The 25,274-nt window shown below is 47.7% G+C and overlaps 1 protein-coding gene across 1 annotated transcript; it reads left to right on the top strand.

The window, feature by feature from the left end:
• The first annotated feature begins 19,097 nt into the window (after window positions 1-19,097).
• Window positions 19,098-20,465, top strand: LOC147961237 (uncharacterized). Its single transcript, XM_087533726.1, has 4 exons — window positions 19,098-19,273; window positions 19,410-19,598; window positions 20,052-20,316; window positions 20,430-20,465. The coding sequence occupies exons 1-4, from the start codon at window positions 19,098-19,100 to the stop codon at window positions 20,463-20,465; spliced, it is 666 nt and encodes a 221-aa protein (XP_087389852.1).
• The last annotated feature ends 4,809 nt before the right edge of the window (window positions 20,466-25,274 follow it).

Here is a 25,274-nt window from a genome sequence, read left to right as displayed (position 1 = left end):
CAGAAGCTTTCGGCCAGGTCAGCAAAAGCCGCCCTCTAAAGGCGCCAGAGATGAACTGTCCAGCCTCAACAAAATTCTGGACCAAATATGTCAGATCCATAGCACCCCGGGTAAACCCGCTAATCATACCCACAAAGAATGTTGGGTCTTCAAGCGGTCCGGCAAGCTCAACGCCGTACACAAGGGGGAGGATACACCAAGTGAAGACGAGGATGAGCCTCTCAAGCAAGACACTAGGGAACAAAAGAAATTTCCACTAGAAGTCAAAACAGTCAATGTGCTACACGTGATCAAGGGGAGAAACAAAGCGGCACTCCCAGATAAATATGCCCAAGGGCCTATCACCGCGGAGCCGTGCCACTGGTCGTTTCAATCAATCACTTTTGACCATTGGGATTACTCAGCAAGTATCTGGCGTGCAGGATGGGCTGCCTTGGTATTAGACCCAATAATTGACGGATACCACTTCACACGAGTCCTGATGGACGGTGGCAGCAGTCTAAACTTGATATATCAGGACACAATCCGCAAAATGGGGATAGACCCAACGAAAATTTGCCTCAGCAATACTACCGTTAAAGGAGTAACGCCAGGCCCAGGGGCTCATTGCACGGGCTCCCTGCTACTAGAAGTTATATTTAGCTTCCCCAGTAACTTCCGTAGCGAAAATTTAACCTTCCACATTGCTGCGTTCCATAGTGGCTATCAAGCACTACTTGGATGCGAAGCTTTCGCTCGCTTTAATGCAATACCGCATTACGCTTGCCTCACGCTTAAGATGCCCGGTCCACGTGGCATCATTATAGTAAATGGAAATATTGAGCGATCCCTGCGCGCCGAGGAGGGTGCGGCTGGCGCGGCAGCCGCACACTAAAACGGCCTCACCAACTAAAGTACTCGATAGGCCGTCAAGACCACGGACACGGTTAGACGAGTCCGGCGCAGCTATATAAAATCCGTACAGGTTTGATGGCCACACCCCTCTCATAAACACAAGGGGCTCAACGCGCGCAGACAAGTGGCAATTTTTACTCATCTTGAAATTTACATGGTTTCTTTAAAACCTTCCTTTTTGCACGACAACTTTTCACCTAAGTTCCTCTTTTTTACAGATGACCACCGTGCTACACCCGTCCAGGATACGACACAACGGAGACACAGGCGCAGATGTGCAGCAGGGACCCGTCCCAAGGATTCTTTTCAGATTAATACCCTGCGTCAACCTTTTTTACTGTCTCTTGTTGATACACATCCCTCGGATTCTCAGTACAATTGAGAAGGATGCTGGCGTCTTGGCATGTGGCCACGTCAGAATAATGCACGTACCTGGACACTAGGGGCTTCTTACAAAGGACACTATTTAGGCCCGGTTTATACCATAAAGACCGAATACCTTAGGGAGTGTTCGGCGTCGCGAGGTTGGCCTTATATGCATCAGCTCCGAATCATGTCTTTGGTCAAATGTTGGGTTTGCCTGGCTCCTATGTTTTGGTACCTTACGTTCCGCTCTATCGGCTAAGGTAGCACTAGGAGAACTACCGCGATTGTGCCCCGGGTCATCTGGACGAGCACCTCAGTAGAGAAAGCCGAGAACTGACTGTCATGATACAACGTGAGACTGGTCAACTACTCGATGACCTATCAGAATGTTAGAATTCCTCCGCCTTAACGAAGGGCCGTTTCCCGGCCAGGCATGTACGCACCCCGAATTCGTTAGAGTGCGGATCCAACAGGGGCTATATAGTAGCCCCACCGTCAAACTCCTATGGCTAAGTGAAAGTGTTAAAGCATTATAGTCGGTTGCCTCGTTCGCTGCGGTATCAGCTCCTTAATAGGACCAAGACGTTGGGTTAAGTTTGAACACGCGTCTTCTGCGAACACCTCCGCATTATATGCGTGGGGGCTGAAGCCGACGACTGCAATCTTTCAGGTTATACACATGTATACATAAACGGCCGCACAGGAGGCATCATATTACTTTCAGGCAAAAGTATAAACACAGCCTTAATAAATTTCATAAAAACATTGTGTTTACAATGGTAATATATGTCACTCAAACATAATATTCTTCGAGCACTTGGCCTCTATCAAACGAGCACCCTCGAAAACCTCTTCGAAATAATGCTCGGAAGCCACTCGGCCTATGGCCGAACCCTGCGCCGCAACAGTGGTAGCATCCATCTCCGCCCAGTATGCTTTAACACGGGCAAGGGCCATCTGCGAGCCTTCTATGCACGCCGACCTCTTCATCGCATTGATGTGCGGCACCGCACCAAGGAGCTGCTGCACTAAGCTAAAATAGCTGTTCGGCTTCGGCTTTTCCGGCCACAGCTGATCCACGATAGATCTCATGGCAAGTCTGGACAACCTATTTAGTTCAGCCCATTCGGCTAGCTGATCAGTCAACGGAAGCAGACGCTTTGGAACATTGAATTGCGACCAGAACAGCTTGTCCACTTCACGATCTGTTTGACCTTGGAAGTATTTGGCCGCATCGGCAGCGCTCGCTGCCAAGTCCATATATGCGTCTGCCGAACTCCACAGCCGATCCAGAGGGGCATACCGTGGATCTCCGAACTTCCTCTGCAGCATGAAGGGCTTCCCAGCCGCAATATCCCCGGCTTTACGCAGCTCCTCCTTCTTCGCTCTCATAGCAGAGCGGGTGTCTTTGTTCGCCATCGTGGCCTTTTCAAGGTCCGTTGCCTTCGCTCGGTTTTCTTTTTCAAGGAACTGGCAACGGTCGGCAGTGTCTTTTAACTTTACGGCCATCTTGGCCATCTTCTCTTTGCTCTCGCAATGCGCGGCCTTCTCGGCTTTCAACTCTTTGGCCGCCTTCAAAGCAGCCGCATTACTAATCCTTGCTTGTTCTTTGGCTCGGGCAAGTTCCGCCCCCAGGGTTTCCACGGTGGCAGCTCCATCTGCAGTCACAACATATTAAAGATACTGGCATCATGCTGCTCTTACTATGTGGCATTCACCAGAAAATAACACTTACCCTGTGCCTCGTCAAGTCTCTTGTTAACAAGCTCGATGTCGGCATCCGCCGCATCCAGTTGCCACTTCAGTTCGGCAAACTCATGAGTCCGGCTAGCCACCGGAGCTCCCACTACATGCACATTAAAGCGGTATGGTTATTGCCTGGGACTACGATCCTCTGTTTGCCGCCGTTCTCGGCGACAACCAGAGTCTCAGGGGCTACTATCTACACAGGGCACACCTAAAAATGTGCGGTACCATCACAAATGTACATCATTTTACGTACCTCAAAGCCCGTCAGTAGACTCATAAAGGCATCATGCAACCCGCTTTCGGCGGATGAGATCCTTTCCATCACCGTACCCATCAATGTAAGGTGTTCTTCTGAGATGGCCGCTCGCTCCAATAGCTATCTCAGTACATCCGACCGCATACCAGACGGTGCCGGACTCTTCTGTTTGATCTCTTCGAGAGCCGGACGCTGGGGACTTTGGGTGACTATAGGATTATCGTCTGGCCTCACTGGATCCGGAGAGGCCCTCCGTGACGACACTTCAAGGTTGCCTGCTTCTTGAGCGGAGGAGTCCGGGGGAGGCGTTTCGCTCTCCATCATCTCCGGAAGAAGATCCCCCCGAAGACGAGCTCTGCTGAGAAGGGCAAAGATCCGAACTGCAAGATAAATACTTTGGTTATTTTCCTCAGAGGTAAGGTAATATATCTTCACTATTAATGTACTTATTAATTACTTACAGCTCGTTAGAGGGCTGATCCCCGCGCGGACTTTGTGCAGCAAGAGCACCCTCCAAGGCAGGACCCTCTGGTGGAGATTTCTTCTCCTGCTTGGAAACCTTGGTTTCCGGATCTTCAGAGGTAGTCCTCTTCCTTCCCCGGGGTGAGAGAATGTCCGATTCCTCCCCTCGGTTATCCTCTCTCACGGAGGCGCTCGTTCCCTCGATCGGAATAAGTAGCGGTGGAGGCCCGCTTTCGCCCTCATTATTCCCCCCTTTGTCTTCCTTTGAGGGCTCCGGGCAAGGTGCTAGCTCGAGCATCTTTTCCAGTACCGGATTTTCCAAACCCTCAGGAAGGGGGGCCGAACACCGAATCATCTTCGCCTTTGTTATCCAGTCCTGGTCAAAGAGCGATTTCTCAGAATAATGTCATGATAAATGAAAGACATGTGTTCGGCTAGAGGATAACTTACTTGGTCGGCGGTGCGGTTGCTGCTCAGGCCCACGTCCTCGGTAGTATCCGGACACTCTATCTGGGGTCCAAAGAATGATCTATATATCTCCTCATGTGTCAGGCTGAGGAAATCCTGAATAGCACGCGGTCCTTCTGGGTTGAACTCCCACATGCGAAGAGGCTGGCGTTTGCATGGCTGGATTCGTCGAACCAGCATGACTTGCATTACCATAATCAAACTGAAATCTCCTTCGAAGAGATTTTGAATGCGGCTTTGCAGTACAGGCACGTCCTTGGCGGGACCCCAGCTCAGCCCTCTGGTAATCCATGACATTAGTTGTGGTGGAGGGCCTGAGCGGAAAGCAGGGGCAGCCACCCACTTGGCACTTCTGGGAGCTGTGATGTAAAACCACTCTCGTTGCCATAATCTGGACACCTCTGGAATAGAACCCTTTGGCCATGGAGCCCCGACAATCCTGCTTATTAATGCGCCTCCGCATGCTACATGCTGTCCCTCGACCATCTTCGGCTTCACGTCAAAGGTCTTGAGCCATAGGCCGAAGTGAGGGGTAATGCGGAGGAAGGCCTCACCTACAGCAATAAATGATGATATGTGGAGAAAGGAGTCTGGGGCCAGATCGTGGAAATCTAGCCCGTAATAAAACATCAGCCCCCTAACGAAGGGATCCAGAGTGAGGCCTAGACCTCGGAGGAAGTGGGAGATGAACACGACATCTTCGTTGGGTTCAGGAGTAGGGATGACCTGCCCTCGAGCAGGCAGCCGATGCGAAACCTCGGCGGTCAGGTATCTGGCCTCCCTCAACTTCCTGATGTCTTCTTCCGTAACGGAGGAGGGCATCCACCGGCCTTGAAGGCTAGATCTGGACATGATTGAAGATCTGGAGCACCTGACCTGGGCTTTGGGTGTTAGAACTCGAGGCGGGGGAAGGATTCGATTGAGCACGGGAGGAAAAAAGTAAAAGCCTTGTCCCTTTATAAAGAGGGTGAATATCAAGCATCCTCTCCGTAGCCGTTTGGGACTTGCCTATAATCTAGGAGTCCTAGATACGGTTGGGTTACCCACGACCGTATTGATGAGAATCCCGTGATAAAGGGACACGATCTTTGCTTTGACAAGACGTGTCAAAAAACTGCCTCGCGTTATGTGCGGGGCTAGTTAAAGGAAACAGTTCGAATAATCGCCGAGCCATGACATAATGTCGTGTTGCCAAAACAAGTCAGCAAATTAGATTTGCGGAAATATTATTCTCTCTATGGTGGTATGTGGAACTTATTTTGCAGGGTCGGACACTATCCTTGTATTCAAATTCTTCTGTGATGTATCCGGAGGAGGAACCCGCCTTGCAATGCCGAAGACAATACTGCGCGCCGGACTCATCATCATTGAAAGCCTGGTTCAGGGGCTACTGAGGGAGTCCTGGATTAGGGGGTCTCCGGACAGCCGGATTATATCCTTTGGCCGGACTGTTGGACTATGAAGATACAAGATTGAAGACTTTGTCTCGTGTCCGGATGGGACTCTACTTGGTTTGGAAGGCAAGCTAGGCAATACAGATATGGATATCTCCTCCTTCGTAACCGACCTTGTGTAACCCTAACCCTCTCCGGTGTCTATATAAACCGGAGGGTTTTAGTCCATAGGACACAACAACTACAACATACAATCATACCATAGGCTACCTTCTAGGGTTTAGCCTCTCTGATCTTGTGGTTGATCTACTCTTGTACTACCCATATCATCAATATTAATCAAGTAGGACGTAGGGTTTTACCTCCATCACGAGGGCCCGAACCTGGGTAAAACTTTGTGTCCCCTGCCTCCTGTTACCATCCGCCTAGACGCACAGTTCGGGACCCCCTACCCAAGATCCACCGGTTTTGACACCGACACCCTCCAACACACCCATGTCTACAACTGAAAAATTGTCATTGCATGAAGGAGTTTTGTTGAGTCCAGAGGAAGGAACAAAGTATAGAAGTATAGTTGGTGCACTTCAATATTTAATATTAACAAGGCCAGATATTTCCTTCTTTGTTAACAAGGTTTGTCAGTTTCTACATGCTCCTACCACAGTACATTGGACAGCTGTAAAGAGGATTTTGAGGTATCTTCAAGGAAGTGTTGAAATAGGGCTGAGATTATGTAAGTCTTGTTCAACAGCAGTGAGTGACTTTTCAGATGCAGATTGGGCTGGATGTCCTGATGATAGGAGGTCCACTGGTGGTTTTGCTATCTTTCTTGGTTCAAATCTCATATCCCGGAATGCAAAGAAGCAAGCAACTGTGTCTCGATCAGGCACAGAAGAAGAGCATAAATCTCTGGCAAATGCAACTGCTGAGGTAATGTGGATAGAAACTTTACTTAATGAATTGGGTATTGGGAGGTCACATGTCTCACAGTTGTGGTGTGATAATCTTGGAGCAACTTATCTTTCTGCAAATCCTGTATTTCATGCAAGAACAAAGCATATAGAAATTGATTATCACTTTGTTCGAGAAAGAGTTGCACAGAAATTGTTGGAAGTACGGTTCATTCCAACAGGTGATCAAGTTGCTGATGGTTTTACAAAACCCTTGCAGTTCGACAACTTCAAGCCTTCAAGAACAATCTAAACCTTCACATGTTGAGATTGAGGGAGGATGTTAAATGATAGGCTTGCTAGTTAGTTTGTATAGACGCGACACATATGTCACAATATTGTATGCGTGTAATGTGTGCGTGTGTATCTTGTAACCAAGGCAGGTTGTTAGGAAGATTTGATCTTATCTCTTGTATAGCTTGGAGGATGGGTCAAGACTCCAACAACCTACCGCCGCATCATGTACTCTTTATGCTATATAAACACGCACGCGTCCCTGCAACGATGCATACGCTTACCGCAAACCAATTCCTCTTACACACGGGCCCGGCTATGTCTCTGACAAAGTGATGATCTGTCCCCTTGAAATCATTCATACGCAGATACAAACAACTCGCAGAAAGGTTTACGCCTGTTATTACCTTACAAGCTTTTGTATATTGAAAGGTTACATAGTAGCGAAATTCAAAATGGAGGAAAACGAATAATGCTGCCAAGGCTTACTTCTTTTTTGAATAGTTTGAATTGCTTAGAGCATCTCCAGCCGTTCGGCCCCCCAGGGCGCTAAAAAAGAGCGGTCTGGGGGCGAACCGGCGCTAGTTCGGCCCCTGGGGGCGACCTAGCTCCCAGTCACGCCCCCAGGCGCCGCCCCCAGGACGCGAAAAATTCAAACTTGGTCGTTCCCGCTCACAAAAGATGCCACAAGTCGGGCGATCGCAAGCCATAGTCCGGCGTACAAAAAAATAGAGCGGCAGAAGTGCGCGTGCGCAACGCATCACTCGGCGGGCTCTGTCCCAAGCGTCGGCGGCGTTGGCGTGCGCGGGCTTGGCGGTGTTGGAGCTGCTTCTGCGCTGGGCGGTGTCGGCGCGGCTCCGGTGGTGCTGGGCATCGTGGAGGCGTCATCACGCGGGCTTGGTGGCGGCGGCGACGTGTGCGTCGACGTCGGTGGCCTTGTCGAGGGAAGCTGGTTCAGGATGAGGCCGCGCTCTGCCAAGTACCACGCCTTGACCGCCTCATCGGTGCTCTGGAGCATGTCCGCCCCGCCCAGCAGGAAAGCCAAGTCGGTGTTTCTCTTCTTCGCGGCGACGTTCGTCCGGAGCGGGTCGAGCTTGACAGCGCTGCTCGACATCAACGCCGACCACCGCGCCTCGGTCTTCTCTTCACGAAGGATGGCCCAGGCCTGCGTGTCGGCGAGGCAGTGCTCGATGGACTCCTGCACTCGAGCGGTGGCCGCGTCGGCGTATTTCCCCTTCTTGGTGTTGGGTTTCGTAGTAATTTCAAAATTTTTCCTACGCACACGCAAGATCATGTGATGCATAGCAACGAGAGGGGAGAGTGTTGTCTACGTACCCAACGCAGACCGACTGCGGAAGCGCTGACACAACGTAGAGGAAGTAGTCGTACGTCTTCACGATCCAACCGATCAAGCACCGAAACTATGGCACCTCCGAGTTCGAGCACACGTTCAGCTCGATGACTATCCCCGGACTCCGATCCAGCAAAGTGTCAGGGAAGAGTTCCGTCAGCACGACGGCGTGGTGACGATCTTGATGCACTACAGCAGCAGGGCTTCGCCTAAACTCCGCTACAGTATTATCGAGGAATATGGTGGCAGGGGGCACCGCACACGGCTAAGGAATAGATCACGTGGATCAACTTGTGTGTTTCTGGGGTGCCTCTGTCTCAGTATATAAAGGACTAGAGGGGGGAGGCTGGCCGGCCATAGGAGGCGCGCCAGGAGAGTCCTACTCCCTCTGGGAGTAGGATTCCCCCCCCCCAATCCTAGTTGGAATAAGATTCGCGGAGGGGGAAAAGAGAGAGAGGGAGCCGGCCACCTCTCCTAGTCCTAATAGGACTAGGGGAAGGGGGAGGCGCACAGCCCATGTAGGGCTGCCTCTTCTCTTTTCCACTAAGGCCCATCATGGCCCATTTAGCTCCCGGGGGGTTCCGGTAACCTTCCCGGTACTCCGGTAAAATCCCGATTTCACCCGGAACACTTCCGATATCCAAACATAGGCTTCCAATATATCAATCTTTATGTCTCGACCATTTCGAGACTCCTCGTCATGCCCGTGATCACATCTGGGACTCCGAACAACCTTCGGTACATCAAAATGCATAAAATCATAATATAACTGTCATCGTAACCTTAAGCGTGCGGACCCTACGGGTTCGAGAACAATGTAGACATGACTGAGACACGTCTCCGGTTAATAACCAATAGCGGGACCTGGATGCCCATATTGGCTCCTACATATTCTACGAAGATCTTTATCGGTCAGACCGCATAACAACATACGTTGTTCCCTTTGTCATCGGTATGTTACTTGCCCGAGATTCGATCGTCGGTATTCCAATACCTAGTTCAATCTCGTTACCGGCAAGTCTCTTTACTCGTTCTGTAATACATCATCCTGCAACTAACTCATTTAGTTGCAATGCTTGCAAGGCTTAAGTGATGTGCATTACCGAGAGGGCCCAGAGATACCTCTCCGACAATCGGAGTGACAAAACCTAATCTCGAAATACGCCAACCCAACATCTACCTTTGGAGACACCTGTAATGCTCCTTTATAATCACCCAGTTACGTTGTGACGTTTGGTAGCACCCAAAGTGTTCCTCCGGCAAACGGGAGTTGCATAATCTCATAGTTATAGGAACATGTATAAGTCATGAAGAAAGCAATAGCAACATACTAAACGATCGGATGCTAAGCTAATGGAATGGGTCATGTCAATCAGATCATTCAACTAATGATGTGACATCGTTAATCAAATAACAACTCTTTGTTCATGGTTAGGAAACATAACCATCTTTGATTAATGAGCTAGTCAAGTAGAGGCATACTAGTGACACTCTGTTTGTCTATGTATTCACACATGTATTATGTTTCCGGTTAATACAATTCTAGCATGAATAATAAACATTTATCATGATATAAGGAAATAAATAATAACTTTATTATTTCCTCTAGGGAATATTTCCTTCAGTCTCCCACTTGCACTAGAGTCAATAATCTAGATTACACTGTAATGATTCTAACACCCATGGAGCTTTGGTGCTGATCATGTTTTGCTTGTGGAAGAGGCTTAGGCAACGGGTCTGCAACATTTAGATCCGTATGTATCTTGCAAATCTCTATGTCTCCCACCTGGACTAGATCCCGGATGGAATTGAAGCGTCTCTTGATGTGTTTGGTCCTTTTGTGAAATCTGGATTCCTTTGCCAAGGCAATTGCACCAGTATTGTCACAAAAGATTTTCATTGGATCCGATGCACTAGGTATGACACCTAGATCGGATATGAACTCCTTCATCCAGACTCCTTCATTTGCTGCTTCCGAAGCAGCTATGTATTCTGCTTCACATGTAGATCCCACTACGATGCTTTGTTTAGAACTGCACCAACTGACAGCTCCACCGTTTAATGTAAACACGTATCCGGTTTGCGATTTAGAATCGTCCGGATCAGTGTCAAAGCTTGCATCAACGTAACCTTTTACGGTGAGCTCTTTGTCACCTCCATATACGAGAAACCTATCCTTAGTCCTTTTCAGGTATTTCAGGATGTTCTTGACCGCTATCCAGTGATCCACTCCTGGATTACTTTGGTACCTCCTTGCTAAACTTATAGCAATGCACACATCAGGTCTGGTACACAGCATTGCATACATGATAGAGCCTATGGCTGAAGCATAGGGAACATCTTTAGTTTTCTCTCTATCTTCTGCAGTGGTCGGGCATTGAGTCTGACTCAACTTCACACCTTGTAACACAGGCAAGAACCCTTTCTTTGCTTGATCCATTTTGAACTTTTTCAAAATCTTGTCAAGGTATGTGCTTTGTGAAAGTCCAATTAAGCGTCTTGATCTATCTCTATAGATCTTTATGCCTAATATGTAAGCAGCTTCACCGAGGTCTTTCACTGAAAAACTCTTATTCAAGTATCCCTTTATGCTATCCAGAAATTCTATATCATTTCCAATCAGCAATATGTCATCCACATATAATATCAGAAATGCTACAGAGCTCCCACTCACTTTCTTGTAAATATAGGCTTCTCCAAAAGTCTGTATAAAACCAAATACTTTGATCACACTATCAAAACGTTTATTCCAACTCCGAGAGGCTTGCACCAGTCCATAAATGGATCGCTGGAGCTTGCACACTTTGTTAGCTCCCTTTGGATCGACAAAACCTTCTGGTTGCATCATATACAACTCTTCTTCCAGAAATCCATTCAGGAATGCAGTTTTGACATCCATCTGCCAAATTTCATAATCATAAAATGCGGCAATTGCTAACATGATTCGGACAGACTTAAGCATCGCTACGGGTGAGAAGGTCTCATCGTAGTCAATCCCTTGAACTTGCCGAAAACCTTTTGCGACAAGTCGAGCTTTGTAGACAGTAATATTACCGTCAGCGTCAGTCTTCTTCTTGAAGATCCATTTATTCTCAATTGCTTGCCGATCATCAGGCAAGTCAGCCAAAGTCCACACTTTGTTCTCATACATGGATCCCATCTCAGATTTCATGGCTTCAAGCCACTTTGCGGAATCTGGGCTCACCATTGCTTCTTCATAGTTCGTAGGTTCATCATGATCTAGTAGCATGACTTCCAGAACAGGATTACCGTACCACTCTAGTGCGGATCTTACTCTGGTTGATCTATGAGGTTCAGTAGTATCTTGTTCTGAAGTTTTCATGATCATTATCATTAGCTTCCTCACTGATCGGTGTAGGTGTCGCAGAAACAGGTTTCTGTGATGTACTACTTTCCAATAAGGGAGCAGGTACAGTTACCTCGTCAAGCTCTACTTTCCTCCCACTCACTTCTTTCAAGAGAAACTCCTTCTCCAGAAAGTTTCTGAATTTAGCAACAGAAGTCTTGCCTTCGGATCTGTGATAGAAGGTGTATCCAATAGTTTCCTTTGGATATCCTATGAAGACACATTTCTCCGATTTGGGTTCGAGCTTATCAGGTTGAAGCTTTTTCACATAAGCATCGCAGCCCCAAACTTTTAGAAACGACAACTTTGGTTTCTTGCCAAACCACAGTTCATAAGGCGTCGTCTCAACGGATTTTGATGGTGCCCTATTTAACGTGAATGCGGCCGTCTCTAGAGCGTATCCCCAAAACGATAGCGGTAAATCAGTAAGAGACATCATAGATCGTACCATATCCAGTAAAGTACGATTACGATGTTCGGACACACCATTACGCTGAGGTGTTCCGGGTGGCGTTAGTTGCGAAACTATTCCACAATTTTTCAAATGTACACCAAACTCGTAACTCAAATATTCTCCTCCACGATCAGATCGTAGAAACTTTATTTTCTTGTTACGATGATTTTCAACTTCACTCTGAAATTCTTTGAACTTTTCAAATGTTTCAGACTTATGTTTCATTAAGTAGATATACCCATATCTGCTTAAATCATCTGTGAAGGTGAGAAAATAATGATATCCGCCACGAGCCTCAATATTCATCGGACCACATACATCTGTATGTATGATTTCCAATAAATCTGTTGCTCTCTCCATAGTACCGGAGAACGGCGTTTTGGTCATCTTGCCTATGAGGCACGGTTCGCAAATACCAAGTGATTCATAATCAAGTGGTTCCAAAAGTCCATCAGAATGGAGTTTCTTCATGCGCTTTACAGCGATATGACCTAAACGGCAGTGCCACAAATAAGTTGCACTATCATTATCAACTCTGCATCTTTTGGCTTCAACATTATGAATATGTGTGTTGCTACTATCGAGATCCAACAAGAATAGACCACTCTTCAAGGGTGCATGACCATAAAAGATATTACTCATATAAATAGAACAACCATTATTCTCTGATTTAAATGAATAACCGTCTCGCATCAAACAAGATCCAGATATAATGTTCATGCTTAACGCTGGCACCAAATAACAATTATTTAGGTCTAATACTAATCCCGAAGGTAGATGTAGAGGTAGCATGCCGACTGCGATCACATCGACTTTGGAACCGTTTCCCACGCGCATCGTCACCTCGTCCTTAACCAATCTTCGCTTGATCCGTAGTCCCTGTTTCGAGTTGCAAATATTAGCAACAGAACCAGTATCAAATACCCAGGTGCTACTGCGAGCATTAGTAAGGTACACATCAATAACATGTATATCACATATACCTTTGTTCACCTTGCCATCCTTCTTATCCGCCAAATACTTGGGGAAGTTCCGCTTCCAGTGACCAGTCTGCTTGCAATAGAAGCACTCAGGCTTAGGTCCAGGTTTGGGTTTCTTCTCTTGAGTAGCAACTTGCTTGCCGCTCTTTTTGAAGTTCCCCTTCTTCTTCCCTTTGCCCTTTTTCTTGAAACTAGTGGTCTTGTTGACCATCAACACTTGATGCTCCTTCTTGATTTCTACCTCCGTAGCTTTCAACATCGCGAAGAGCTCGGGAATAGTCTTGTTCATCCCTTGCATATTATAGTTCATCACGAAGCTCTTGTAGCTTGGTGGCAGTGATTGAAGAATTCTGTCAATGACGCTATCATCTGGAAGATTAACTCCCAATTGAATCAAGTGATTATTATACCCAGACATTTTGAGTATATGCTCACTGACAGAACTGTTCTCCTCCATCTTGCAGCTATAGAACTTATTGGAGACTTCATATCTCTCAATCCGGGCATTTGCTTGAAATATTAACTTCAACTCCTGAAACATCTCATATGCTCCATGACGTTCAAAACGTCGTTGAAGTCCCGATTCTAAGCCGTAAAGCATGGCACACTGAACTATCGAGTAGTCATCAGCTTTGCTCTGCCAGACGTTCATAACATCTGGCGTTGCTCCTGCAGCAGGCCTGGCACCCAGCGGTGCTTCCAGGACGTAATTCTTCTGTGCAGCAATGAGGATAATCCTCAAGTTACGGACCCAGTCCGTGTAATTGCTACCATCATCTTTCAACTTTTCTTTCTCAAGGAACACATTAAAATTCAACGGAACAACAACACGAGCCATCTATCTACAATCAAACATAAACAAGCAAGATACTAATCAGGTACTAAGTTTCATGATAAATTTAAGTTCAGTTAATCAAGTTAAAGAACTCCCACTTAGATAGACATCCCTCTAATCCTCTAAGTGATTACGTGATCCAAATCAACTAAACCATAACCGATCATCACGTGAGATGGAGTAGTTTTCAATGGTGAACATCGTTATGTTGATCATATCTACTATATGATTCACGTTCGACCTTTCGGTCTCCGTGTTCCGAGGCCATATCTGTATATGCTTGACTCGTCAAGTATAACCTGAGTATTCCGCGTGTGCAACTGTTTTGCACCCGTTGTATTTGAACGTAGAACCTATCACACCCGATCATCACGTGGTGTCTCAGCACGAAGAACTTTCGCAACGGTGCATACTCAGGGAGAACACTTCTTGATAATTTAGTGAGAGATCATCTTATAATGCTACCGTCAATCAAAGCAAGATAAGATGCATAAAAGGATAAACATCACATGCAATCAATATAAGTGATATGATATGGCCATCATCATTTTGTGCTTGTGATCTCCATCTCCGAAGCACCGTCGTGATCACCATCGTCACCGGCGTGACACCTTGATCTCCATCGTAGCATCGTTGTCGTCTCGCCAAGCTTATGCTTCCACGACTATCACTACTGCTTAGTAATAAAGTAAAGCATTACATCGCGATTTCATTGCATACAATAAAGCGACAACCATATGGCTCCTGCCAGTTGCCGATAACTCGGTTACAAAACATGATCATCTCATACAATAAAATTCAGCATCATGTCTTGACCATATCACATCACAACATGCCCTGCAAAAACAAGTTAGACGTCCTCTACTTTGTTGTTGCAAGTTTTATGTGGCTGCTACGGGCTTAAGTAAGAACCAATCCTACCTACGCATCAAAACCACAATGATAGTTTGTCAAATAGACTCCGTTTTAACCTTCGCAAGGACCGGGCATAGCCACACTTGGTTCAACTAAAGTTGGAGAGACAGTCGCCTGCAAGCCACCTGTGTGCAAAGTACGTCGGGGAAACCAGTCTCGCGTAAGCGTACGCGTAAGGTTGGTCCAGGTCGTCTCGTCCAACAATGCCACCGAACCAAAGTATGACATGCTGGTAGGCAGTATGACTTATATCGCCCACAACTCACTTGTGTTCTACTCGTGCATATAACATCAACATAAATAACCTAGGCTTTGATACCACTGTTGGGTTTCGTAGTAATTTCAAAAAAATTCCTACGCACACGCAAGATCATGTGATGCATAGCAACGAGAGGGGAGAGTGTTGTCTATGTACCCAACGCAGACCGACTGCGGAAGCGCTGACACAACGTAGAGGAAGTAGTCGTACGTCTTCACGATCCAACCGATCAAGCACCGAAACTACGGCACCTCCGAGTTCGAGCACACGTTCAGCTCGATGACTATCCCCGGACTCCGATCCAGCAAAGTGTCAGGGAAGAGTTCCGTCAGCACGACGGCGTGGTGACGATCTTGATGCACTACAGCAGCAGGGCTTCGCCTAAACTCCGCTATAGTATTATCGAGGAATATGGTGGCAGGGGGCACCGCACAGGGCTAAGGAATAGATCACGTGGATCAACTTGTGTGTTTCTGGGGTGCCTCTGCCTCAGTATATAAAGGACTAGAGGGGGGGAGGCTGGCCGGCCATAGGAGGCGTGCCAGGAGAGTCCTACTCCCTCTGGGAGTAGGATTCCCCCCCCCCCCCCCAATCCTAGTTGGAATAAGATTCGCGGAGGGGGAAAAGAGAGAGAGGGGGCCGGCCACCTCTCCTAGTCCTAATAGGACTAGGGGAAGGGGGAGGCGCACAGCCCATGTAGGGCTGCCTCTTCTCTTTTCCACTAAGGCCCATCATGGCCCATTTAGCTCCCGGGGGGTTCCGGTAACCTTCCCGGTACTCCGGTAAAATCCCGATTTCACCCGGAACACTTCCGATATCCAAACATAGGCTTCCAATATATCAATCTTTATGTCTCGACCATTTCGAGACTCCTCGTCATGCCCGTGATCACATCCGGGACTCCGAACAACCTTCGGTACATCAAAATGCATAAACTCATAATATAACTGTCATCGTAACCTTAAGCGTGCGGACCCTACGGGTTCGAGAACAATGTATACATGACTGAGACACGTCTCCGGTCAATAACCAATAGCGGGACCTGGATGCCCATATTGGCTCCTACATATTCTACGAAGATCTTTATCGGTCAGACCGCATAACAACATACGTTGTTCCCTTTGTCATCGGTATGTTACTTGCCCGAGATTCGATCGTCGGTATTCCAATACCTAGTTCAATCTCGTTACCGGCAAGTCTCTTTACTCATTCTGTAATACATCATCCCACAACTAACTCATTTAGTTGCAATGCTTGCAAGGCTTAAGTGATGTGCATTACCGAGAGGGGCCAGAGATACCTCTCCGACAATCGGAGTGACAAAACCTAATCTCGAAATACGCCAACCCAACATCTACCTTTGGAGACACCTGTAATGCTCCTTTATAATCACCCAGTTACGTTGTGACATTTGGTAGCACCCAAAGTGTTCCTCCAGCAAACGGGAGTTGCATAATCTCATAGTTATAGGAACATGTATAAGTCATGAAGAAAGCAATAGCAACATACTAAACGATCGGATGCTAAGCTAATGGAATGGGTCATGTCAATCAGATCATTCAACTAATGATGTGACCTCGTTAATCAAATAACAACTCTTTGTTCATGGTTAGGAAACATAACCATCTTTGATTAACGAGCTAGTCAAGTAGAGGCATACTAGTGACACTGTTTGTCTATGTATTCACACATGTATTATGTTTCCGGTTAATACAATTCTAGCATGAATAATAACATTTATCATGATATAAGGAAATAAATAATAACTTTATTATTGCCTCTAGGGCATATTTCCTTCACTTGGCAACTTTGTTGCCGTCCGGCCGCCCTTCCGATGCGCCAGGAGTTGGCACGTCCGGTTTGTAGGTCTCCTTGGCCTTGTTAAGGGTGCGCCAGACTTCCGCCCACTTCTCGCACTTGTCAGTGCGCTTGTAGAAGTGGAGGTACTTGAATTCGGCGTCGCTATTGCTCTGCCGGTACAGGGCGAACATGCGCAGCAACTGCGCGGAGGAACAAACAGTTGGCGCGCGTACACGGCGAAGAGAGGCGGGAGACCGGCGTGGCATACCTGATCCTCAACGCTGGCGCCGCTCTCCGGGCGAGCCAAGACCTCCTCGACGACCCCATGCCATTTGTTGCACGCCCCCCTGGTTACGCCCCCAATGGTTCGCCATCGCCTTGGAGCCGCGCTGCATGTAGACGCGTTTGAAGTAGGGGTCGACGAGCTTGCGCTCGTCGAACTCGGCCTTGATGCGGTTCCTGTAGGTGTCGATGCTCTGATTCGTGCCGGTCGTCGGGTTGAGGCATACGACTTTCCATGCTTCGGCGAGGCATTCTTCCTCCTTGGATGCCCACTTGATGCGCGGCTCGCCTGACCTGGCCGCCCGCTTTTTCTTCTTGCGCCCCTTCGCTGGAACACGCGTCAGCTCCTCCTCCTCCTCCTCGTCGTCCTCCTCCTGCTGCTCCTCCTACTCGTCCTCGCCGTAGAAGTAGCTGAGCTCGCCGTCCATGTCGCCGCTGAGATCCACCACCTCGTCCTGGGTGGCGAACCCGGGAGACGCGGCGGCCGCGGCCGAACCTGCCTCGATGATGTCGTCCATGTCGGCCTCGGTCTCGTCGGTGTCGCCGAGGTGCGAGAAGGGCAGCAGGCCATGGCGTAGCTGGGGCATCGGGGAGGAAGCGTAGGCGGGCGGCGAGTAGTTGTATGGAGGGTACTGCACGCCGGCGAAGGCGGGAGAGGGTGTGCGCTGGGCTAGGTATCCATGGGGGAAGGTGACGTTTGGGTTGAACCCACCGTGCGCGTCCCCGTCGGCGTAGCCCGACGAGGGCGATCCCCATGGCCGCGGAGAGCCGACGCCTTGCTGGCCCCAGGGCGCGTACTGGGCATGGCTTCCGGGTGGATTCATCATCCCCGCGCGAGTCGCCTCGGCCTCGGCTTGGTCCGCCGATGAGGCAACCGCAGCCGCGCGCGTCGCGTTGTCACGGGCCTTCTTGGCGATGGCCCTGTTCCGCCGGTCGGTGATGACAGCCTCCCGCCGCTGAAATTCCTCCCTCCACTCGGCGTTTGACATGCCGGTGGCTTGATGGGCGGCGCCCTCGGCTTCCTCTGCTTCGGCTGGGCGACAGAGGCGGTCGCGGTTGCTGCCGTGCGGGGGGCGACGTACTTCTTCGGTGGCATGGCGGCCGGCTGGGAGGCGAGCGGGAGGGAGATTGGTGGGAGGAAGGAAGAGTATGGGAGGGAAGTGGGAAACGGCGGGAAGAGGTGCCCGCCTCGCCGACAGGGCGAACCCACGCGCCCTTTTCGCTTGTGCCGGCGCCCCAGGTGCCCCCCAGGGCGCCGGGTTCGGCCTGGATCCGCCGGCACCAGTTTCGGCCCGAGCCGGCGAAAAACGGGCTTCTGGGAGCGCGACTGGACCGTTTTTTCGGCGTCGGCGCGGCAAAAACGCCTGGGGAGGGCCTGTTGGGGGCGCGGCTGAAGATGCTCTTACCACATGTGTCACGTGGTAATGCTGTAAAGGCTTCTCTCCAAAAGTACAAAAAGGCTTTGCGCATCTTTTCTTTTGGCCCGGTGTCCCATAAAAATGGCCATTTTGCACAATGCACAACATATGTTTGATACAAGCATGCCCACGTCCTGTCACCTGGAGGCTTATTTAATGTTGTATAGTACTGGTACATTATGCTTGTAGCAAATGGGTCAATAAAAGCGGTTTGCTTTTCGTATGAACAAAGACAGACAGAGAATTGGTTACACTTGGCAAAAGTCCACAATATTTCGATTTTCAAAGCTCCAGTTTAATTTAACCCCAAAGGCAAAAGCAGTACATGGTGTCACATTGTACTTCGCCTGTCTGAACCAGCGGAATCTTTTGCTTTTGTATAAAGCTGGGCTTCACCGAAGTGACTTTTCGGTGGACGGCGGCTCGTGTGGACTTAATCATGGCCGTCCAACCATTCCTGGGGATTGGCAAACACCACTTCGCTGTCTCCCCCCGTCCGTTCCCTAGTACAATAGGTAGTAGGTCCATAGGTGTATCGGTGTGGAACAAATGTTTTGCTGCTGTGGAGCTGGACTCGCGGAGTGCGTGGGCTGGTACCCGGTGCAGCTGGGTTTGGTACATTTGCAAAGATCATGTGACTAGTCTCGAGTCGAGGCGCAGGGCATGTTGGCCCACATCGCGTGGCTAGCTATCCCTTTCTCAAAGCACTGGCCGTCAGGGCATAGGCCCGTACGCCTCCTGCTGCTCCTTCCTCCAGTTCATCTTCCTCCTCCGGATCGAGACCTTGGAGCCTGCTCCATGGACCTGCCCATGGAAACGGAGGGCGATTTCGAACGGAGGTAATTCAAATGCCACTTAGCAGAGCTACGAGTTTTTGTCTCACGCAAAAGATGAAGTTAGGATTAGATCTGGTTGCTTGGCTGATGTAGTCACCGTTTGTCCCTGAAATTCCTTGATTTGATTTTTTCTGTGCAGGATTAGCCGCGGGAATGCGGGCCCTGCTGGTGTTGCCCGGCCTATAGAGTCCCAGGCTTATATCAGCGTCGCTGAGGCTGACATTCATCGTGCAGGGGACCTCCGTAGCGGTGGTGGAGATGCCGGATTTCTTGGCGAGGACCCGCTCTTGCAAGTTTGTTCGGAGGCTACGAGCGAATGGACACGCAGGTAATCACGCGTAGAACCGATTTCTTTTTTTCTGCTGGTCATGTATGCAAAAACAATTTCATTAACATCTAGCTATATGTTATGTAGTAATTTAGTACAGGTCTATACTAAATTCCCACTGGGTGTCTGACTGATTACATTAGATTTCTGAAATTACTGGGATTATCTGCGTGCGGGCTATTGGACAGTGTTCGTGTTCTTTGAATTTGCATATCCTGTTTGTAGCTAGTTTAACTAAAAAGTCGAGAGGTGTCCGAGTACGATATTAGGAAAGGATTTTGTTTGCATTTCTTGTTTTTTATCTGCAGTCCTGCTTTGTCGTGGTTGCCTTTGTATAAAATTGTAAATCAGGGGGGCAATCATTGTTAGTTTCGTGTAATCTGGTGCATTGAGGAAGAGGCATTGATTTTCTTTTTTATGCGAATTATTGAATTTGTCTCTCAAACATAACAGGGTAAGGATCAGAAAGGCCCCCGTTGAGCGCGAGCTCAACCCTAACCGGAAAAGTGCCCTTGAATTGTCCATGAGGGCGTTCATATTGAAAAGGGATGGCAATGTTGTCAACCCAGCTGTCGGGACCTCTTTTGATTCATTGGATGAAGCCTATCAATTCTACAATTTGTATTCGTGGGAGCTTGGATTTGGTATAAGGTATTCGAAAAGCAGGCTAAATGTGGAGCGGGTGAAGTGCATGCAGGAGATAGTCTGTGGATGTGCGGTGCGTTTTGTTTTTCATTTTGTCCATCACTGTTTGGGCAAAAAAATTCTATACAAGCATATGTTATAAGCTGACAAATCATGTTATGTGCATCGGCATGGTAAACTGGAGAGGGAGAATACAAGATCAACACGGTGCGGCTGTGCTGAAGGAAATATGCCCGAGAGGCAATAATGAAGTTATTATTTATTTCCTTATATCATGATAAATGTTTATTATTCATGCTAGAATTGTATTAACCGGAAACATGATACATGTGTGAATACATAGACAAACGGAGTGTCACTAGTATGCCTCTACTTGACTAGCTCGTTGATCAAAGATGATTATGTTTCCTAGCCATAGACATGAGTTGTCATTTTATTAATGAGATCACATCATTAGGAGAATGATGTGATTGACTTGACCCATTCTGTTAGCTTAGCACTTGATCGTTTAGCACGTTGCTATTGCTTTCTTCATGACCTATACATGTTCCTATTACTATGAGATTATGCAACTCCCGTTTACCGGAGGAACACTTTGTGTGCAACCAAACGTCACAATGTAACTGGGTGATTATAAATATGCTCTACAGGTGTCTCCGAAGGTACTTGTTGAGTTGGCGTATTTCGAGATTAGGATTTGTCACTCCGATTGTCGAAGAGGTATCTCTGGGCCCACTCGGTAATACACATCACTATAAGCCTTGCAAGCATTGTAACTAATGAGTTAGTTGCAGGATGATGTATTACGGAACGAGTAAAGAGACTTGCCAGTAACGAGATTGAACTAGGTATTGAGATACCGACGATCGAATCTCGGGCAAGTAACATACCGATGACAAAGGGAACAACGTATGCTGTTATGCGGTTTGACCAATAAAGATCTTCGTGGAATATATGGGAGCCAATATGAACATCCAGGTTCCGCAATTGGTTATTGACCGGAGATGTGTCTCGGTCATGTCTACATTGTTCTCGAACCCGTAGGGTCTGCACGCTTAACGTTACGATGACAGTTTCATTATGAGTTTATATATTTTGATGTACCGAAGGTTGTTCGGAGTCCCGGATATGATCACGGACATGACGAGGAGTCTCGAAATGGTCGAGACATAAAGATCAATATATTGGACGGCTATATTCGGACACCGGAAGTGTTTCGGGTGATTTTGGAGAAAACCGGTCATGTCTACATAAAGATCAATGTCTACATAGTTCTCGAACCCGTAGGGTCCGCACACTTAAAGTTCGGTGACGATCGGTATTATGAGTTTTTGTGTTTTGATATACCGAAGGTAGTTAGGAGTCCCGGATGTGATCACAGACATGACGAGGAGTCTCAAAATGGTCGAGACGTAAAGATTGATATATTGGACGGCTATATTCGTGAAGGAAATATGCCCTAGAGGCAATAATAAAGTTATTATTTATTTCCTTATATCATGATAAGTGTTTATTATTCATGCTAGAATTGTATTAACCGGAAACATAATACATGTGTGAATACATAGACAAACAGAGTGTCACTAGTATGCCTCTACTAGACTAGCTCGTTAATCAAAGATGGTTATGTTTCCTAACCATGAACAAAGAGTTGTTATTTGATTAACGAGGTCACATCATTAGTTGAATGATCTGATTGACATGACCCATTCCATTAGCTTAGCACCCGATCGTTTAGTATGTTGCTATTGCTTTCTTCATGACTTATACATGTTCCTATGACTATGAGATTATGCAACTCCCGTTTACCGGAGGAACACTTTGGGTGCTACCAAATGTCACAACATAACTGGGTGACTATAAAGGAGTACTACAGGTGTCTCCAAAGATAGATGTTGGGTTGGCATATTTCGAGATTAGGATTTGTCACTCCAATTGTCGGAGAGGTATCTCTGGGCCCTCTCGGTAATGCACATCACTTAAAGCCTTGCAAGCATTGCAACTAATGAGTTAGTTGCGGCATGATGAATTACGGAACGAGTAAAGAGACTTGCCAGTAACGAGATTGAACTAGGTATTGGATACCGATGATCGAATCTCGGGCAAGTAACATACCGATGACAAAGGGAACAACGTATGTTGTTATGCGGTCTGACCGATAAAGATCTTCGTAGAATATGTAGGAGCCAATATGGGCATCCAGGTCCCGCTATTGGTTATTGACCGGAGACGTGTCTCGGTCATGTCTACATTGTTCTCGAACCGTAGGGTCCGCACGCTTAACGTTACGATGACAGTTATTATGAGTTTATGCATTTTGATGTACCGAAGGTTGTTCGGAGTCCTGGATGTGATCACGGACATGACGAGGAGTCTCGAAATGGTCGAGACATAAAGATTGATATATTGGAAGCCTATGTTTGGACCTCGGAAGTGTTCCGGGTGAAATCGGGATTTTACCGGAGTACCGGGAGGTTACCGGAACCCCCCGGGAATCATATGGGCCTTAGTGGGCCTTAGTGGAAAGGTGAAAGGGCTGCCCATAAGGGCTGCGAGCCTCCCCCTTCCCCTAGTCCTATTAGGACTAGGAGAGGTGGCCGGCCACCCCTCTCCCTCTTTCCCCCTTGGGAATCCTAGTTGGAATAGGATTGGGGGGGGGAGTCCTACTCCCGGTAGGAGTAGGACTCCTCCTGCGCCCTCCTCCTGGCCGGCGCACCTCTCCCCCTTGGCTCCTTTATATACGGAGGCAGGGGGCACCTCTAGACACACAAGTTGATCATTGAGATCGTTCCTTAGCCGTGTGCGGTGCCCCTTGCCACCATATTCCACCTCGATCATATCGTTGTAGTGCTTAGGCGAAGCCCTGCGTCGGTAGAACATCAAGATCGTCACCACGCCGTCGTGCTGACGGAACTCCTCCCTGAAGCTTTGCTGGATCGGAGCCCGGGGATCGTCATCGAGCTGTACGTGTGCTAAGAACTCGAAGGTGCCGGAGTAACGGTGCTTGGATCGGTCGGATCGGGAAGAAGACGTACGACTACTTCCTCTACGTTGTGTCAACGCTTCCGTTGCGATCTACAAGGGTATGTAGATCAGACTGTCCCCCTCGTTGCTATGCATCACCATGATCTTGCGTGTGCGTAGGAAATTTTTTGAAATTACTACGTTCCCCAACAGTGGTATCAGAGCCTAGGTTTTATGGTTTGATGTTATTTGCACGAGTAGAACACAAGTGAGTTGTGGGCGATACAAGTCATACTGCCTACCAGCATGTCATACTTTGGTTCGGCGGTATTGTTGGACGAGACGACCCGGACCAACCTTACGCGTACGCTTACGCGAGACCAGTTCCCCCGACGTGCTTTGCACACAGGTGGCTTGCGGGCGACTGTCTCTCCAACTTTAGTTGAACCGAGTGTGGCTACGCCCGGTCCTTGCGAAGGTTAAAACGGAGTCTATTTGACGAACTATCGTTGTGGTTTTGATGCGTAGGTGAGATTGGTTCTTGCTTAAGCCCGTAGCAGCCACGTAAAACTTGCAACAACAAAGTAGAGGACGTCTAGCTTGTTTTTGCAGGGCATGTTGTGATGTGATATGGTCAAGACATGATGCTAAATTTTATTGTATGAGATGATCATGTTTTGTAACCGAGTTATCGGCAACTGGCAGGAGCCATATGGTTGTCGCTTTATTGTATGCAATGCAATCGCGATGTAATGCTTTACTTTATCACTAAGCGGTAGCGATAGTCGTGGAAGCATAAGATTGGCGAAACGACAACGATGCTTCGATGGAGATCAAGGTGTCGCGCCGGTGACGATGGTGATCACGACGGTGCTTCGGAGATGGAGATCACAAGCACAAGATGATGATGGCCATATCATATCACTTATATTGATTGCATGTGATGTTTATCTTTTATGCATCTTATCTTGCTTTGATTGACGGTAGCATTATAAGATGATCTCTCACTAAATTATCAAGAAGTGTTCTCCCTGAGTATGCACCGTTGCGAAAGTTCTTCGTGCTGAGACACCACGTGATGATCGGGTGTGATAGGCTCTACGTTCAAATACAACGGGTGCAAAACAGTTGCACACGCGGAATACTCAGGTTATACTTGACGAGCCAAGCATATACAGATATGGCCTCGGAACACGGAGACCGAAAGGTCGAGCGTGAATCATATAGTAGATATGATCAACATAATGATGTTCACCGATGAAACTACTCCATCTCACGTGATGATCGGACATGGTTTAGTTGAGTTGGATCACGTAATCACTTAGAAGATTAGATGGATGTCTATCTAAGTGGGAGTTTTTAAGTAATATGATTAATTGAACTTAAATTTATCATGAACTTAGTACCTGATAGTATCTTGCTTGTTTATGTTGATTGTAGATAGATGGCTCGTGCTGTTGTTCCGTTGAATTTTAATGCGTTCCTTGAGAAAGCAAAGTTGAAAGTTGATGGTAGCAATTACACGGACTGGGTCCGTAACTTGAGGATTATCCTCATTGCTGCATAGAAGAATTATGTCCTGGAAGCACCGCTGGGTGCCAGGCCTGCTGCTGGAGCAACACCAGATGTTATGAACGTCTGGCAGAGAAAAGTTGATGACTACTCAATAGTTCAGTGTGCCATGCTTTACGGCTTTGAATCGGGACTTCAACGATGTTTTGAACGTCATGGAGCATATGAGATGTTCCAGGAGTTGAAGTTAATATTTCAAGAAAATGCCCGGATTGAGAGATATGAAGTCTCCAATAAGTTCTATAGCTGCAAGATGGAAGAGAACAGTTCTGTCAGTGAGCATATACTCAAAATGTCTGGGTATAATAATCACTTGATTCAATTGGGAGTTAATCTTCCAGATGATTGCGTCATTGACAGAATTCTCCAATCACTGCCACCAAGCTACAAGAGCTTCATGATGAACTATAATATGCAAGGGATGAACAAGACTATTCCCGAGCTCTTCGCAATGCTGAAAGCCGCGGAGGTAGAAATCAAAAAGGAGCATCAAGT

This window comes from Triticum urartu, chromosome 7A (genome assembly GCF_056163025.1).
Source record: "Triticum urartu cultivar PI428250 chromosome 7A, HENAU_Tu73, whole genome shotgun sequence".
Taxonomy (NCBI): domain Eukaryota; kingdom Viridiplantae; phylum Streptophyta; class Magnoliopsida; order Poales; family Poaceae; genus Triticum; species Triticum urartu.
This window is presented reverse-complemented; position numbering and strand designations above follow the sequence as displayed.

Bases quoted from the DNA above. Each gene is read 5' to 3' on its own strand.
- LOC147961237 (XM_087533726.1), top strand. From the start codon at position 19,098: ATGTTGGCCCACATCGCGTGGCTAGCTATCCCTTTCTCAAAGCACTGG. The intron at 19,274-19,409 runs GTAATTCAAATG...TTTTCTGTGCAG, and splicing joins GAGGGCGATTTCGAACGGAG to GATTAGCCGCGGGAATGCGG. The intron at 19,599-20,051 runs GTAATCACGCGT...CAAACATAACAG, and splicing joins ACGAGCGAATGGACACGCAG to GGTAAGGATCAGAAAGGCCC.